Raw genomic sequence first — 17,238 nt, forward strand, 5'->3', positions numbered from 1 at the left:
TGTTTGCACCTTGTACAGAGGAAGGGCTGTGACCAAGCATCTTTAAGATGGTGAATTTGGAGGGAAGAAGCAACTGCCTCAGAGAGGAGGTGGTAAAAAATGTGTATCATTCTGGAAGAAGGGACATAGTTGTGGGGTTGTTTTGTTGGTTTGGTTTGGTGGGATTTTTTGTGTGTTTATATTTTGGGGGGGGGGAGTTGTTTGTTTGTTGGGGGGGTGAGAAAGATGGGAGTGGCTGTGCAAAATGACCTCCTGTGTAATATTCTAGCTGTTGCTTACACAGGAAGTGCTGTTCCACAGTTTTATGTGGAATTTAATTTATGTTGAGGTACAAGAAATACTTATTTAATGTTTCTTCACTAAAAAGGTTTCATTTTTGAACTTTTGTTTTTTCCAGAGCCAAACGTTCTAGCTGGCACATTAATTGCTCACACAGATGCAGTCTGGGGTCTTGCTTACAGCAGTGTAAAGAATCACTTACTATCTTGTTCAGCAGATGGCACTATTAGATTATGGAACCCACCAGAAAAAATGCCCTGTATTTGCACTTACAATGGAGAGAAAGGTAAGTTTTTGCAGTGGTTTTGAAAATCTGTTATGAGGCAGCTGACGATGTGTCCAGGCTCATTATCGCCATTTATCAAAACTTAGGTAACAGGACCAAAGGGAAAAGATCTCTTAGTAAAGTAATCCTGGTGCTGTAGCATTATTTTAAAGAAGGGAGCAAATTTCTTCTTTAAAGTACGAGTATAAAACAAACTAAATGTTTAAACTGTCAAGAATTTTAAAAGTGTTTCATTCTTTCTAAAGATATTTTTCTCTCTTTCTAGAGCATGGAATACCTACATCAGTTGACTTTATAGGTTGTGACCCTGCTCATATGGTGGCGTCTTTTAACACCGGCAGCACAGTCATCTATGATTTAGAAACATCCCAGTCAGTGGTAATGCTTTCATCACAAATAGAATCTGGTAAGTAAAACTCTCTTGTATTAAATACCCATCTTGGATGAGATGCCTTTTTCAAAGTTTTATTATATGGTGAAGTAAATGAAAAAGTTTTGCTCCTCTTCTGCATCATGCAATTCGAAAGTTGGTTAGATGCTTAAAGATGCTTGGAAGAGACACGATGGAAAAGGTTGTGGATTATCAGGATTTGAAAGCGGTTAGAGATAGTGAAAGCAACAGTTTTTGTTCTCTAAGCTAAGTTTTCTCAAGATTCAGTTGTCTGAATTGCATATTAAAACACATTTTTCATTATATAGCCTTGATGTGGAGGATATTAAGATAAGTAAATAAGTGAATTAAGCAGAATATTAGTTCAGTGTGGAATTCTGCACAAGTTGTGATTAAACACTCTATCCTGTGGAACTTTTAATATTAGAAATTCTGTTGCAACAAATAAGGTGCTACAAAGATGTAGCTCTTAAAGAATTGTATGTATCTGATGAGGCTCTAGATAGAGGCCCCTTCTTTTCTTGAACCTATGAAAGTGTTCCATAAGGAAAACCTCCAGTTTCTGGTCATTCCTTTCTATGTAATAAGATCTGAAAGAATAATGCGACGGCAGAATTTGCTTCTCCTCTCCAAGTAGTCTAGTTTACTTAGTGATTATACTTACAGTATTAAGTAGGTTATATAAAGATTTCAGCACAGGTTACAGAGCTGTGTAAAAGTTATATTTTAGGTAGCTTGTGTAAAAACTGGCATTGACAGTGAGAAAGAACATGACAAATTGGAGAAATAACTTTTGTAGTTTGAAGAGAGAATCTTAAATGGAATCAACAAAAATTAAGCACAGAAATGAAGAGAACAAGCCTTAAAACACTGTCATATCAAGATAAGAAAGTGTTTTTTTAAGGAGTATTCTAAAAACTTCTAAAGAGATCCTAAACCAGTCATTGTTTCTTTAAGTTGAAATACAACATAAATATATCTGACAGAATCTAATAGGTTAGGTTGACTTCAGTTATTTGGATTCTGTCTCTTTTTTCTTTCCCCAAGCTAAATCCTTTTTGATGTGGAGGTACAAGAGGTGTGTGCTAAACATATATTATAGGTGCCACAGTTTATTTATACTTGGCTTGTGCTGCGCTTCAGTACTTGCTTGGTTTGTTCGCTGTCTCTCTCAAGAATCTTTCATGTGTATAAACCACTTGTACAGCTTTAACCTTACAGTACATTGGCTAGAGTCTACCTGGCTTAGCCCCACCCTGTAAAGCAAGAAGCTATTATTTATTTCTTAGGAGATTCATTGATGGTCTTCCTAAAATGTTATTTATATAATATTAGTTAATATAGTAAGCTAAAGTGTAGTGCTACAATATTCACATTTTAACTTTAACCCTTTCTTTAAGGCAGGTGAATATTTTTCTTAATTTTATTTTCAGGTGTACAATCAAATAATCATATTAACAAGGTAGTAAGTCATCCCACACTTCCTGTAACTATTACAGCACATGAAGATAGACACATCAAATTTTTTGACAACAAAACGGGTAAGGATAAAGAGAACCTAATTTGTATGCATGAGTATGTTTAAAGTAAATCTGGATGGACATAGGGAAAATCCATTTGTAGAAAACTTACTAGTGATGCAGTTTTACACAGAAGAGAACTTTTGGTATTTGTAAGGTTAAACCTCTTCAGTACCTTTTCTATGAAATAGTGATATCTGTTGCAGTTGTGACCTCGGCAGTCAGAAAATACTCTCTCAAAACAGGCAGAGAGAGTTGTGAGGGACAAGAAGGCGTTCTTACGTTAGCGCTTTGCTAATTTATACAATATGTCTGACATTTTCCTCCCGTCTTCATCATTTCCATGCCTTTAACTCCAAGCATATATCAGTTACATTTTTCAACTCTCAGTTGTAAACAACATTGCTTAGTACCTATTAGGGCAAGAAATAACCCTAAATTCATTGTAGTAATGGAATCCTGTATTACACTTAAGTTGCTGATTAAGTTTATAAAACAGAAATGGATCTGGAAAAAAGGGAAGGAAGGATATAGGGAAAAACTGCACAGTCTATCATGACAAAAAGGTTGGAATAATTGTAAGAACAAACATAAACTTCCCATTTGTCAATTTATCAGTCACTTCCTGCATGTTATCCTACCAAAGTTGGAAGAAAAAGAAATCAGCATAAGCAGACTTCAAGTAAGCACATGTATAAAACCCCTGTTTTAAGTGTGCTTGGTTTGGTTTGGGCGGAGTGGGGGATGGTGTTCTTAGGGTTTTTGGTTTTAAAGGCAAAAAGCTAGACATTTTTTCCCCTTCTCACCTGCCAAGAATGTATGTATTTGAATTGTGGTCATTAAATGCGTTGCAATGATTGTCCTGAAATTAAAATTTATTCCTTTAAAGAAACAAAGATGTAGAATAAGGAGAAAAATCTTGCATGAACAAATAATTGGGTCAAAGTCAGGAAACAAAAGATAGAAGTAAACATAATATGAATCATCTGGACAGGGGACAGTATATTGACAGTTTACTGACATTCATTAATTCAGGGTATTAAAGATGAAGGCTGACGAGGAAGAACTGAAGATCTTAATAGACTTAAGAGCAGGCAAATTAAATTCCGTGTGGCTAAATGTGAAATGATGCATCTAAGGAAAAACAAACTTTATAATATAAAATAATAATCACTGGCTGACTGTTCTTACCCAAGGTAAAACCTCAGGAGTTATAAGAAGAGGTTGGATGAAAATGTTGGTTTGTTGTTTAGCAGTCAGAATAGCAAAATGAATGTTAGGAGGAAGGAAAGGAATAAACAACAAAAAGAATCCTTGTTAATATCTTTGTATGAATTCTTGGTGTATCCTCATGTGTACTTTCTGTTACTTCAGGCTCCCTTATCTCAAAAGGGCTATAGTCAAATTAAAATGCTTCAGGGAATGGTTAAAAAGATGGTCAGAGATCTTCAGTAGCTTTTAGCTTCTTCAGGAAGAATCTTAGAAACTAAATAGGCTGAGATTCTTCAGAAAAACAGACAACTGGGCAAAGATGATATCCTTCATGTTGCTCACGGTCTTAGAGGGATTTATTTGCTTTCTTTTCCAATATATGAACTGAGGTTCAGTTGATAAACCCCAACAGGTGACAGGTTCAAAAGAGAAAGAGGTGGTTGTTCTTATGTGCAGTTAAACATTTTGGAACTCCTTCCAAAAAGCATCATAAGATGCTAAAAGAGGTTATTAAAAGTCTAGGAATGGAGGTCACTGAAAAGAAATGCATTAAGAGTAGTTGAATGCAGGGATAACATCTCTGGTTTGTGACATAAGTGAACAGTTCATTATTAGAAGCTGGAGAGTATTCTGGGCAAGTGTCAGTTATAGTTGCCTTGTTTTTATTTTGTTCCCTGGTTTATCACCAATAGCCTCTCTCCTAGCAATGACAGAGATAGATGGACCTCTGGTATGACTCAGTAAATCTCTTTTTACAAAGCTTTGTCAACACTTTGTCCTACTGGGGCAGGTATTAGGACATTTAATAAAGGGTCTAAAAATTGAGGTTATCACCCAGTCATTTTGGGATTGGTCTTCATTGTCATTGCTACCAGTAAAGATGCCAGATGGATAAAAAGAGTGCTTATAATGGGAATGGCTTTTTTGAGAATTGTGTGTCATCTACCCATATGCTTATACAAGAGCCTGCAGTTGAAACTTAGTAATTTCTAATAGAATTGTATCATTCAGATACTATTGGAATCTAAATAAACGTGTTATTCTATATTGCATTTAATGGGAACATTATTTTATTTAAAAGAAACAATACTTCACAGGAAATTCACTGTTTATTTTGCTTTTAGGTAAAATGATCCATTCTATGGTTGCTCACTTGGATGCTGTCACAAGCCTAGCTGTAGATCCTAATGGAATCTATTTAATGTCTGGAAGTAAGGGGTTTTTTATATTCTCTATACTCTATAAAGTTTGCATTTATGATGCCCGTAAGTGTCTGACAAATCTAACTTTGTCTTTTGTCTTTTTTTTCCTTTTTTCCTAAACAGGCCATGATTGTTCCATTAGGTTATGGAATTTGGACAGCAAGACATGTGTGCAAGAAATAACAGCTCATAGGAAAAAGCTGGATGAATCAATTTATGATGTAGCATTTCATCCATCAAAAGCATATATTGCCAGTGCAGGAGCTGATGCCCTTGCCAAAGTATTTGTGTGACATAGCAGAACAAACCTGCATCATAACAGCAGGTCTGTTTGGACAAAAAAGAGGGAATGCGTCACTGCCATCAATGATAAGGTTACCAATAAGACACTACATCTGATCTGCCTGGGTGAAGGCTATTACGTGGGGCAGGTATAAGTTGGTGAAAAGTCACCACATCTTGAACAATGTCAGGCTCATTCATTTAACTGTAATTACTGTATTGGGGGGGGGTGGGGAGAAGTACAAAAAAGAAAACCAGTATTTGTAGCCTTGACTGGATATGAACTGAGCGTATGTCTGTTCTTTAGGTGTCTTTAAGCAAACGTGGAGTCTGATCTTACAAAAGACTTTTATTTTGGACTCTGTGTGCTGCCTTAGGGTTAGGAATGTGGTGCTCTTGTGGGGGGAAGTGAGCTCCAAGAGTAGCTTTCTTTTCATCTCTTAGTAATCTTCTGTTTATCAGTTGAATGCCACAGATTCCCCTTTTAAACTTTTATTTTGCTTTAAAGAAAAGGAAATTTAACTTAAAATATTTTAGCATTAGTTGCACAAAATGTTTGGATAAAATTCTAGTTTTTATAAGTCTTTTTATATATTTAGCCTGTCACAACAGTGCTCAAGATTGTATTGATAATGTTTTTCTGCATTATAGAACCCTAAAACACAGAGATCTCACTGACCCGCTGCCGTGTAACCACACTCTTCCCTTCTTTTGCCTAATACAGCTCAGCTAAGTCCTTGCATAAGGATGCTAATTCATCATCATCGCATAACTGTCTTCAAAAATAAAGGACTGTAAAATGTGTTCAAATGAAACACAGAGGGGTTAACACCCCTGAATGAACTCTTTAAAGAAAAAAAAAAAATTTAATCTTGGCATCCTATCACTATGTGATATTTTGTACATCTTACTGTATTTACGAGTTTATTTATCAAGGATTACCCATCTTGCTAATGGCCTATTGTTATTTATTTCACTTTTTGTTGGTCTTTATATCCTTTTATGTAGTGTGTTAAAGGGCCCTGTATATCTATTATGGCACTCTTTGAACAGTCTAAAATAGATGAGAAAATGGGACATTTGATAATTCTAAAGTTGCAAACCAAGAAATTCTTTTTCCTCTGGTTAAGTACCTGGAGTGGAGTTGACTCCAAAAAAACAATCTTGTTTCAGAACTTTTGGAGTGAAAATTTTTTTTATTTGTGTTTCAAATAGAATACAAAAGTAGTTGATTCAAGATTCATAAATCTGCTGTGTTTTGACTAGTTATTCCCTGCTTTTATTTTGTTTTCAGATGTGCTTCAGTTTATGGTGTAACTAAAGATTTTGTTTGTGTAATGCATGATTAATACAATAAAGTATTTTTTCTAGTCTTCCACAAAACTTTTCTGATCAGTTTGCGAGTTTTGATGAGTTTTGTAAGGTTTCTGTTTTACAAACTATGAATCAGCAAATTTTTAAGATTGTACCACATAGCAAAAGTACAGCTGTTGAAAAATAATGTATATAAAATGCATATAATAAATATTAAATGGTGTACCTGTATGTTACTGTTGGCTACATTATTTTGTGTTGCACAGTTTGAAAGTGTCATTCTACAAATTACTAAATTAGGTCTGAATTTTAGCAAAATGACCATTTGTTTATTATGCTTATAAGCTGCTTTGCTTTTGAAAAATTGTAATAGTTGTCTGGATGTCAACCAACTGTTCAGTTTCAAGCAGCAGTACCCACATATAAGAACATGTTTCCACAGTATTTTTAAAGATTTTTACAAGAAATGAAAATTGCTAAGTGTATTCTTAGAGCCTTTATAAGATGATAATCACACTGTTTTTCACTATCTCTGTATATGAAGTGATTCTCAAGTGATTCAGGAGCCAGAAAGATACTCTGTTTTTATTTCCAACTGCCAATGAATCATTGTATTGAATTAAAAAAAAAAATGTATAATAAATTCATTTCTAAATGCTTAAAATTTGCCCATATGTCAAATGTTATCTATTAACCTTTGTCCATTTCTTTACAAGTTCTCCAATAAAGATGATGTACAGAAGGGCAGTCTTTTTGCAAAAGGCTAGCTGCAGGTCAACATTTAGCTACTCTGTGATGAGTCACTTTCCTGAAAGTGTATCAGCAGAAACAGAATACCACAATATGAATCTTAGATTTTCATGTAAAAATAGTATGTTTAGGTATAAATTACCTTAAGCTAGAACATGTTCCTATAAGTGGTTGTAACTGTATTGTTCCATGTAAGTTTCCAGTTTTGCAGTGAGAATGTATCTCATGCCATCTCATGTCAAGGAAATTAGATTTTAAAAAAAAAAAAAAAAGGAAAAAAAGGTGCTCATGGTAGGCAAATACTGCAGTTATATTCTGACATTAATTTTGTTTTAGTAATAATGTTACATTGTTTGAAATGTTACAGTAAGTTATAATTGTATAGAAATTGGAGAATTTTGTCCTTTATCATAAAGATTGAGGTGAGGCCTTTCAGTAACTGCCTGTAGGACACTAAGACTTTACTTTTGAAAGTAACATTCAGCTGATTTGCACTTTTTGTTCCTTCCAGTCTAAAGCATTCAACTAATCAACAGACAAGAGAGTATTTGAATTTTATTGGAAGTAATTTCATAATCGCCTTCTCTGAAGCCAAACATTGTTTCTGGCAGCTTTTCCAGACTGCTGCATTTTAATGCTTAAATGAAATGTGATTGTTTAATAAACATTGCCATGCATAACATTTACTTTTTTTTTTTTTTTTTAATTGTATTAAAATCAAAATGGTAAAACCAAAAATATTTGCTTATTTTCCTTAATTGAAATCTTAACAGTCATCTTAGTTCACTAATGCGTAGTGGATCAAATGCTATAGTGAGGCTTCATTTATTGAATATTGACAATAAGCTCTAATACAGTCTTAGTTTATTGTGGGGTATAACATGCTAAAACCTTTATCTGTGTTTTGTTTTTTAGAAGAGAAGAGCTGTAGTACTGGTGATGGGGAAAAAATTATAGTGCTGAAATAAATGTTTTCATTTAGCAAAACCACCTCAGCTTATGAAAGGACTGATTTACTTCTCTTGTGTAAGTAAGACCCAAAGGACTTATGCTCAGAACCTGAATGGAAAGATATCTAAATGTGTTTAATAATACATTTAGTATTTAGGGTATGATTGATGTTAAGAGACTTACTCCCCATCTTGCTTTTTATTGTAGGAACTGTTTTAAGCAGATGAGTGGCTACTGTAGTCCAGCATCTTGTCTACATTAATATCAAATACATCTGAAAAAGGGTGTAACAAACCCTGATCAAGAACCATCCCTGATTTAGAAATCCTAAGGAAGAATTTATTTTCCAGGAGATGGTTGGTAGATTTTTCCTAGTGGAAAAACTCTGTGGGCTTGAGGATACATTATCAGAGGCTGTTCATTTCTCCTATTCTGTGTTAATTGATTTATTTTAAAACTGATAGCACTCTCTGTTCTGGCATACTCTTATTATTATGTGCTTCTCTAGCACTTCCCATCTCAAATCAGTGGAAAGCTTCTTGGTCACACGGTGCTCACTGCTATTCCTTCTAGCTACTGTATCACATAAAAGGTGTCTCAAACAAATGCATCCCAGTAGAGCAACTGGTATTTTTGTAAGGAGGCTAAACACACAGATAAGGTGGTCTACATAAATCCTGCTGGGAAAATGAGTGTAACGTTTTTTTTCCTCCCAGGTTAACTACATGGTATGAAAATATGACTGACTTTACCTTTTAGTTGTGTTTGGTTTCACTAGAGTGCGGGGGGGTGTGTGTATATATACACACACATATTTATGTTGTTCTTTTTTTTTTTAAGAACTTTTTTAAAAGAAAAAAACTAACAGAACGCTCCAGAATTGTTTTAAAAGGGTGAGCATGAATGAAGGTTCAAGTTCCATATTTAATACTTGCTTTGTTGATACTTGGAGAATACACATCCTTGAGTCCTGTGCAAACTAAATGGCTTATATTAATAGATTTTTTAAAATAAATAGTTTGAGCTACAAAGCATTGTAAATGTCATAAAAATATATTGCTTTGTTTTCTAATTTTAACATAGAACCAAATTTTGACTGATTTGGTAATGGAAAACAACATGCTTTCTTTTTCGTCCTCCCTCTTACCTGGATATCTTAATGGGCCCCATAAGACAAGTCATCTAGACTTTCTGAAAGTGCACATATAGCAACAAAATACTTCTATTTTGAATATTTACAGAGTTTAAGGAAGTTAATTTAACTCTGGTGAGATCCCTAGTAATGAAAAAGGAGGCAATGTGAGGTAGTCTAGGTCATAAGTCCCTTGTTTTCAAGAATCGCTGAACCTCTGACTTTAGTGCTGTAAAAGTCTCTGCTGAAGACAGTAAACTGAAAGTTGTTGATGTGTACTTGAACAGTAGCTATAGTGTAATTTCTTTAGATGCACATCAGACTGAACAGATGTCAGTGAGGCCTGGCTTTTCTGTGATCTAGAACCTTATTAGGAGATCTTTAATTTCCTAATTATTAATTCCCATACATCTTGAATTTGGTATTGATAATATTTTCTCCTGGAAGGTCATGTCCAGTGTTCCAGCTGATTTGGTATAGTTTTCCTGAAGCAAAATAACTGGGGAGGCCAACTATTGGCCAACCGTTAGCCATCCTAGCGCACCAACAGTGTCTAGGAGCAGTGCTAGGGCATTTAATCTGGCAGTAGGATAATTCTTGCTTTAGTATGTAGTGCTATAACATAACATTGTCAGAGTAACAGTAAGTCTCTAGCATGCCATCTTAACTGGAGGAGAGAGAAGAACTGATTCCTACAAGCATATGGCTCCACTTTATGTTCTCCATTGGGTACCTAAGCTGTTGATGGTTGTTAGCTATTGACCTCTAACAAATAGCAACTTTAACCACTTGGTATCTTCATAGGCAAACAACATACACAGTTGTCTTCAGTTACATGGAGAATACCTATATAATGTTCTGTTACTTAAATCTTAATCACTGCTGTGAGACTTTTGATGCTCTCATTTTAAATTAATTCAAGTTGACGGATTTATTACAGAATTAAAAACTTTCTAAACTAAAGGATCAGTGCTGTGACTTTATATATATTTGTAAAACTGAGACTATAGGCAGGAATTTAATAGTGACCTTGTGCTAGCTGCGTGAGTTAATGGTGCCTCTTTTAAACCGAGTATTACTGGGAGCTGTATCTGTTTTAGTGAAGTTCAAAAGTATTGGTATTGCCCCATTCTTTACAAATGGTGTTAATCCTTTGAAAAGTGATGGTCTTTCAAATAAAAATAAAGATAACACTAGCTTAATTATTGTGTGGCTTGCGATAGAAATGAACAATTCTACAAAAGGTACAGGGTGAGATTTATAACCTTTTAAGGTGAAAAGCTCCATTCTACTTCAGAGAGTACGTAGGACGCCTTAGAATGAATATTTCACTTGGTGATCAAGGAGTATTTGCTTTTGGGATGTCTTTGACTTGGATGCATTGGAGACCCTTTAACCTGAAGGGAGCATACCACCATAAGAGAATGATTTGCAGCTCTATCCTCAGGTTCCTTTCTGACAAAAATTAAATAGGATCAGCTACGCAACTAATATTTTTAGCAGTTTTCAGTGTAACTCGAAGAGGAGCTTTTTGCAGCTGAACATTTTTTATACTATTATAAAGATTTTTTAAATTCTATTCAGTCTTAAGCATTAATTACTGCTAGCTGACTTGCTAACTTCCTTCTCACATCTCCTTTTGTCTCTCAACTCTCAGCTTTTCTTGAAAGCTCCAGAGGTTTTGAGAAACCTGTAGGAGGAAAGGGTAGCTCATATAAGCGTTGGGTCATGAATCCATGTGTGATCTACAGAAATATGTGTCCGTTTGAGCTCTGGATGACTTTATAATCTTGGTGCGCAGAGGCTTGTGGCCCACCTGCTGTGGGTGGGGCAGAGCTGATGTGACCCACCTGGTGGTGCCACCTGGAGAAGGTGATAATGGCTGATTCTGGACTGGGGACAGAATGGAGCCACAGGAGTCCAGCAGCAAGCTGCGGGTAGGCAGGGTGGGAAAGACATTGCCCTCCCTGCTTGCAGCCATTTTGGTGTCGGCAGAGGGGGAGAGCTGCTGACGTTGTCCGCTGTGCGTCACACACTGCTGAGGTGTTCCCTGAGGCTTCTCCCTTACCTCCGCCTGCAGCTTGACTTCCCGTGTGCCTGTTGGGAGGTGTTGGTTCTGCTCTGGCCGCCAGCCTGCTGTGGTGATCTCGGTGAGTCTGGGGGCTGGGCGGGGGGAGCGACCGACTCCATCTGGGCACCACCCAGACCAAGCCTGAGAGCTGCCAGGTTTTTGCTCATGAACAGTGGCTGTCCAAGGGGACGTGTTTTCCCTCATGAAAGGAGGGCTGGCCAAGGGGGTCGTATGCTAGCGGTGACTTTCTGGTGACTGGCCTAGTTGGCTTTTTAAAGCAGATTTTTTCCTATTGTTTCAGGTGTTTTTCCTCTCCAGTTGCTCTTTTGTAGCTTGAAAGATTTGGGTGGATTTCTTGTTGGTTTTTAATTAATATGTGGGGTTTTTCTTTCCAAAGAGAAAACTTTTCTGAGGAAAAAGCTGCTCATTTGCTTAGGGACATCTTGCATCTAAGCTCATCAGACTTACAATTCAGTGGGAATAAAGAGACCCTGCTTTACGCAGCAGTAATGTCTTCCTTCCTTGAAATCTCAGCAATGGCCGGGAGCAAAAAAAACGCAAACCCTTCAGCTCTATTGGGAAAATGCCCTTGTGCAGCAGGCAGGGAGGCACAGAGGAGGGTGCGGGGCTGTTGCTGCTGCCTCTTGCACGGGCAGCCTGCCGTGGCTCAGCTGGTGAGAAGTATGGGGCCGCAGGGAGAAGCAGCAGTTGGCAGCTGCAAATGCTGGTGGCAGGAGCTCAAAAGCAGAAGCTCTTGCAAGGTCCTGCAGGCACTCTGCCTGCGGTGGCAGTATGTTGAAGTATGTGTCATGGTTCTTTTTTACGTGCCTGGTGCTTTTGGTGGTCTGGTCGGAAGCCAGAGGTTTCCCCTGGATTGCCTTACCTGGAGTTTTTCCTTTGTTACTTAGAAATACTAGTGCATCTTAATGACAGCAAATGTTTTAAAATGCTTCTCAATACCCCTTCATTATTAGGGTAGTTGTTTGCAAAATAGGAGCTGTATTTTAGCTTCCTGAATTAGTGCTTTGACTCTTTTGCCTTTGATAACCCAAGTGACTGATTCTACCAGTCTTACTAAGTGTAGTTTGCTAAGATGATTTAGCTAACAGTTGCCATACAGAAGAATTTCTCAGAGCCTGGAAATATTTTCCCCAGTTTGAGTGATCTAATACCCGACAGTTTCTGTGGTGCATATGCATTACATTCTGTCAGAAACTTTTTTTTTTTTTGGCAGATACTTGGGCTTACAGAGGCAACTGATTGTGGTCACTTTCTCTTAACTGCGTGTGTTAGTCAAGTCTCTGTTTAGATTTGAGCAAATCAGACCATTGGGGAGTAAAGTCCTTGTTGTATTTGCTACCAGCATGCTGTGCCAGACAGTTCTGTTTTGTTTCTAAACTGGCTCCTGGTCCTCACCAGAATTAGTTCAACAGGACACAGCTGTGTACCTCACATTGTTTAGAATATTTAGATGGGAGAAAGCTGTTGTGTCCCCATCTTCCTCTTCTGAACAAGTAGTATGTTATTAAAATACCCAAGGGTAGTGTCAGAGAATTCCAGAAACTACATAATTGTGAATTTGGTTTTCATTAAAAAAAAGGACTATTTTAATGGTATAGTTTGTTTGATTTAAAACTTAGCAAAAATTTAAAAGTAGTGCAAAGTTAGTAAGTAACTTTTGTTTTCCCATCTAATTCACATTATTTTCCTAAACCTTGCCAGTCTTTTTCTCAGTCTTTTGACTTGTTGTTGTCTCTAACTTGTATTACTTGGCAGAGAATTGTTTATCATATTTGTAATCTGATCACACACACCAGGGCAGAAAAATAGTTCTTATCCCTTTGCTTACATTCTACCATACTCTGATTGCTGTTAAGTAGTAAAGGCCCTATCTGACCTCAGTGAACACTGGAAAAGTTTAGTTAGCATTTGCTAGCAAAAACAACTATGCAGGATTCTCATGCTGGTGCCTTAGGAACTGGCCCAGTATGAAGTTCAGCTGTAGGTTCAGTTATACCCTGAGGCTGAGGGTATATTCAAACCGACAGCACCTGGCTTCCAGGAGAGTGCCCTCAGTGTGAGGTTAGGCTTCTTGGCAGCCAAGAAGCGATGCTACCTGCTCCTTTTGGCTGCAGTAAACGAACTGGCCAAAGCAGTGCTGTTCCCCTTCATTATCCTGGGATGGCTAGAGTTCAGCTGACCCTGCTAGTGTTTACAGATAACTGCTCTGGTTGTGGAATGTAACAAAAAAATAGTAAGGACGCAGTATTCATTTGTATGTAGACACAGCTGAACGTAAATAAATTTTAGAGTAGTAAAACAATAAATAACCTTCAGGTAATGAAAGTGGCTTATGATCAAGGATACTTCACTAACCAAACTTGATTGTTTGAAAGGAAAGGAAATTTTGATCCTGATGAGATTAAATTTAAAGTGGGCATTTGCTTCAAAGCAGAGATTAAGACCTTGGATTTAATCATAGAAGCAAATTTTCAGGACCTGTTCTTCCTTCAGCTGAAGCCAGAGGCAAAATTCCTGTTGAAGCCAAAGAGGGCAAAAGAATGTGTGCTCCAGTTGACAGACATATATAACTGGAAAGTTACTTAAAGTATAAACTGTTTAGTGAAAGTTTTCATATATTTGGTGTCTATATTTGGATGACAGTTGATCACAAGCTATTCAAACACGTTCTGCTTCAGCTTTTCAAGAAAACCACTAATGTTTACTGTCCCAGGTCCAAAGCAAAGCCAGTCAGTAAGATTTTTCTGATTGATTTTATTAGGCTGGGGATCTAAGCCTCCAGTTTCCAGGTGGTTTGTTTAAGATACAAGTTGATCTTCTTTGACAATGTGCTCAGGCCTTCTGTGTCACTTGGGTGCAACAGAGAAGTTTTCTGTGATTTTTGTGGCTTTGATGCTTTCTGGAGCTGACTTACCCTTCAGCCTAACGAAAGGAAGGGAAGTGTTGATGAAACTGGTGGAGCTAGGTAGTGATATTGAGAGTTGCCCCATTAGAAATATGGCTTAAAAGCAATGCATAAGAAGTTGTCACCACTTTTCTTCTTCAGAACAGGGGAGCTGAAAATAAAATATCTGTATTGTATGGGGCCATACTTTGTAGAAGAGAAGGTTTGCATGACAACACTAATATGAAATGCAAATAGAAGTAATTAAGAACACTTACGGGAGAAACTACTGTTCTGATGAAACTATAGTTCTTCATATGTGCCAAAAAACCCTCCCCGTTCTTCCTGATCTCTTCCCACCTCAAAATTACTTCGTAAACTGTAGAAAAGTATAATAATTGGCTTTTGGTGCAAATGTTTTTTGGCTGGTTACTACATAGCTTTTATTTATTGGCATTGATTTTGAAAGGCAAAATAAATACTTTTAAAGTTAATATTTTCTCTTAAGAATGTTAGGATGGTCTTACTTTTGGATTTTTCTTGTTCCTTGCTGGTTCAATATTAATAGTTTCACAAACAGTAATGAAGGTCAACTTCTGAGACCTGTTCTTCTTGCATTCTGCTCGAGGATGTAATATAAAAGACTTTTGCTACCAGGTTGCAGGTCTGGCAGTATGAAGACTTCTTTGCACTTTACTGACCTTCAGTCCGGGACTGTATACCTGCTTTTCCTATATACTGCACTTGTCAGACAAGTGTAGAGGTAGAAAGAGTCATGCTATCAAAAGATATATATACAAGGTGATTCATGGTCAGAGAGGATCTAAATGCCTAAGATTTGTGTGAGGTGTAAAATCTGAGGTGCCTTGGAAGCAGAATCAGAGACCCTGGCCTGAGTTTCCTTCCAGGACTGAGAAAGGCATACTGCCAGTGACAGAGGAAGTTGTGCACTTCTTTCAGTTATAAAATAGCCTATGAGTAAAGAATTCACCCAGGAACTGTAAGAAAGATCTGGTGCCTTCCTTGGTCTTCTGACAGTGAACGATTCCAGTGCTCAGGCATATGTCCTAACCAATGCATGGCTGTAGGTTGCAGCCCTTACTGGAAGTTGTCATGGTACAAAAAGTAATTTCAATTTATTTAGGACAGCAAATTAATACAACTTGGTAAATTTAGGTTGCTCTGGGAGCTCCACTGGGAGGGATGAGTTTTGGACTGTGTTAACTATTTAATGTAAAATTCAGAAACAACTCTGGGAGTTGCAGTAAGTACCTAAACCGTTAAGCTCAGAATCTTCCACTTTTTTTTTTTTTTTTTTATGTATGACATGCAGTGGTACGTCGTCAGCAGTGGGACTGCAAATCCGAGGCCCCCTGAACCTTGGGAGTACTATTCAGGGAAATAGGGCATAGAGATCATAGAATGGTTTGGGTTGGAAGGGAGCTTTTAAAGATCTAGTCTAGCCCCCCACCATGGTTTTCATCATACAGGTTTTCATCAGTCTCCCTGGAGAACAGAATTAATACCCTGCAAGCCATACTCTTGATTGACAGTCCTAATACCTGCAGCAATGTTCCTAAATGGAGTTTGCACAAGTGATGGTAGTTGCAGCTCTGTGCACATTCTTTGTACTGCTTGGTCCAGCAGCATAAAACTGAACCCTTGTACTGTGGCTTTACCTACCTTCTTACCCAAAACAGAGCTTCAAATCATGTCTGCTACCCTCTACCATGCTGTTCTTCCTCCAAACTTACCTTCTACTTAGAGCACAGCCCACACCCTTTCCACCCTGGCTCTGTATCTCACCAGGTCTCAATCCTTTTATCCGTATCCCACTGATGTTTTTTCCAGATCAAAACTGTGTTCACAAATGCTTGCTGACCCAAAAACTTTGTATATTTAAAAAAGTATTTTCTGTACCCAGTTCCTACCTCAGTGTAATTGGGCTGTATGAAGGATGCAAGTAATGTGGCATCACTGTTCCTGTGAAATGGAAATATTTGGACATTTAGCTGTGCAGGTTTCAGTGTCCCAGAGATCCAGAACTGCTTTTTCCTTCATGAATGAATGACATGAACAAAGTGGGAGGGAAAATGTGATTCTACTACCTTTATGGGATTTATATTCAGAAGATTCAACTAGCATCATACTGAGTATCAACAGTGACTAAAACATCGATACTGACTCATTCAAATTAAAATATTTGTATAAATAGTATCCTTGCTATTTGAGGATGGTTTAGGATTTTTTCTGTTGCAAATTGGGATTTAAGATAATACAGACAGTTAGGAAGCATCACATGCAATTTACTCAAGCTATACTACATGAGGTTCATCATAAAAAGAGTTTTATATTACAGGATATTAAAACAGCAGCAGTCCCAGTTTTCTTGCAATATATATTTCTATAAAAAGTTTATAAACTAAATGAATTAAAATTTTGCACAAAGTTGATATTGCATGTGAATTTATACAGCAATAGCTGAATACTCTTACCTATAAACACATAACAAAATTAGGGATAACAATTAATAGAAAAATACAAGGCATCTTTGCCATTCATGTTTAGTGTAATATATAGCCAGTCATAAGTTATTAAAAAATACACAACAGAAGCCTGATGAATACAATTCCTTCTGTACTGCTCCATAACTACTATGAATTTTACAATCAATAGTGAGAGCAGAGGAAAAAAGGGAAAGCCTAGATTGATAGGGAAAGTGCTGTTTTGTTTTCCACTGTATATTTTACTTGCAAAAACCTTTATTTTCTAAAGAATACTTGAAGTATGTTATTCACTCCAGGAACCTGGAATAACTCAGTGAATATTGCATTATTTTAACCACATGCATGTAGGTATAAATGTATCAACACATTACTAAGTATGTAAGCAAATTAAAGCCTTTTTTCAAGAAAATTATTCTTTCATCTTCAGATAACCTCA

The 17,238-nt window shown here is 36.9% G+C and overlaps 1 protein-coding gene across 4 annotated transcripts in view; it reads left to right on the forward strand.

Annotated features, from left to right (window-relative positions):
- Positions 1-7,150, forward strand: part of STRN3 (striatin 3) — a 68,714-nt gene extending 61,564 nt beyond the window's left edge. For all 4 annotated transcript variants that reach the window (XM_030043510.2, XM_030043524.2, XM_030043525.2 and 1 more), the window contains 5 exons: positions 398-565; positions 831-971; positions 2,390-2,497; positions 4,813-4,899; positions 5,014-7,150. In XM_030043510.2, the coding sequence (XP_029899370.1) occupies positions 398-565; positions 831-971; positions 2,390-2,497; positions 4,813-4,899; positions 5,014-5,183 (674 nt within the window). In that variant the 3' untranslated portion in view covers positions 5,184-7,150. The remainder of the gene's footprint in view (positions 1-397; positions 566-830; positions 972-2,389; positions 2,498-4,812; positions 4,900-5,013) is intronic.
- Positions 7,151-17,238: the final 10,088 nt, after the last annotated feature.

Source organism: Aquila chrysaetos, chromosome 2, assembly GCF_900496995.4.
Source record: "Aquila chrysaetos chrysaetos chromosome 2, bAquChr1.4, whole genome shotgun sequence".
Classification (NCBI taxonomy): Eukaryota; Metazoa; Chordata; class Aves; order Accipitriformes; family Accipitridae; genus Aquila; species Aquila chrysaetos.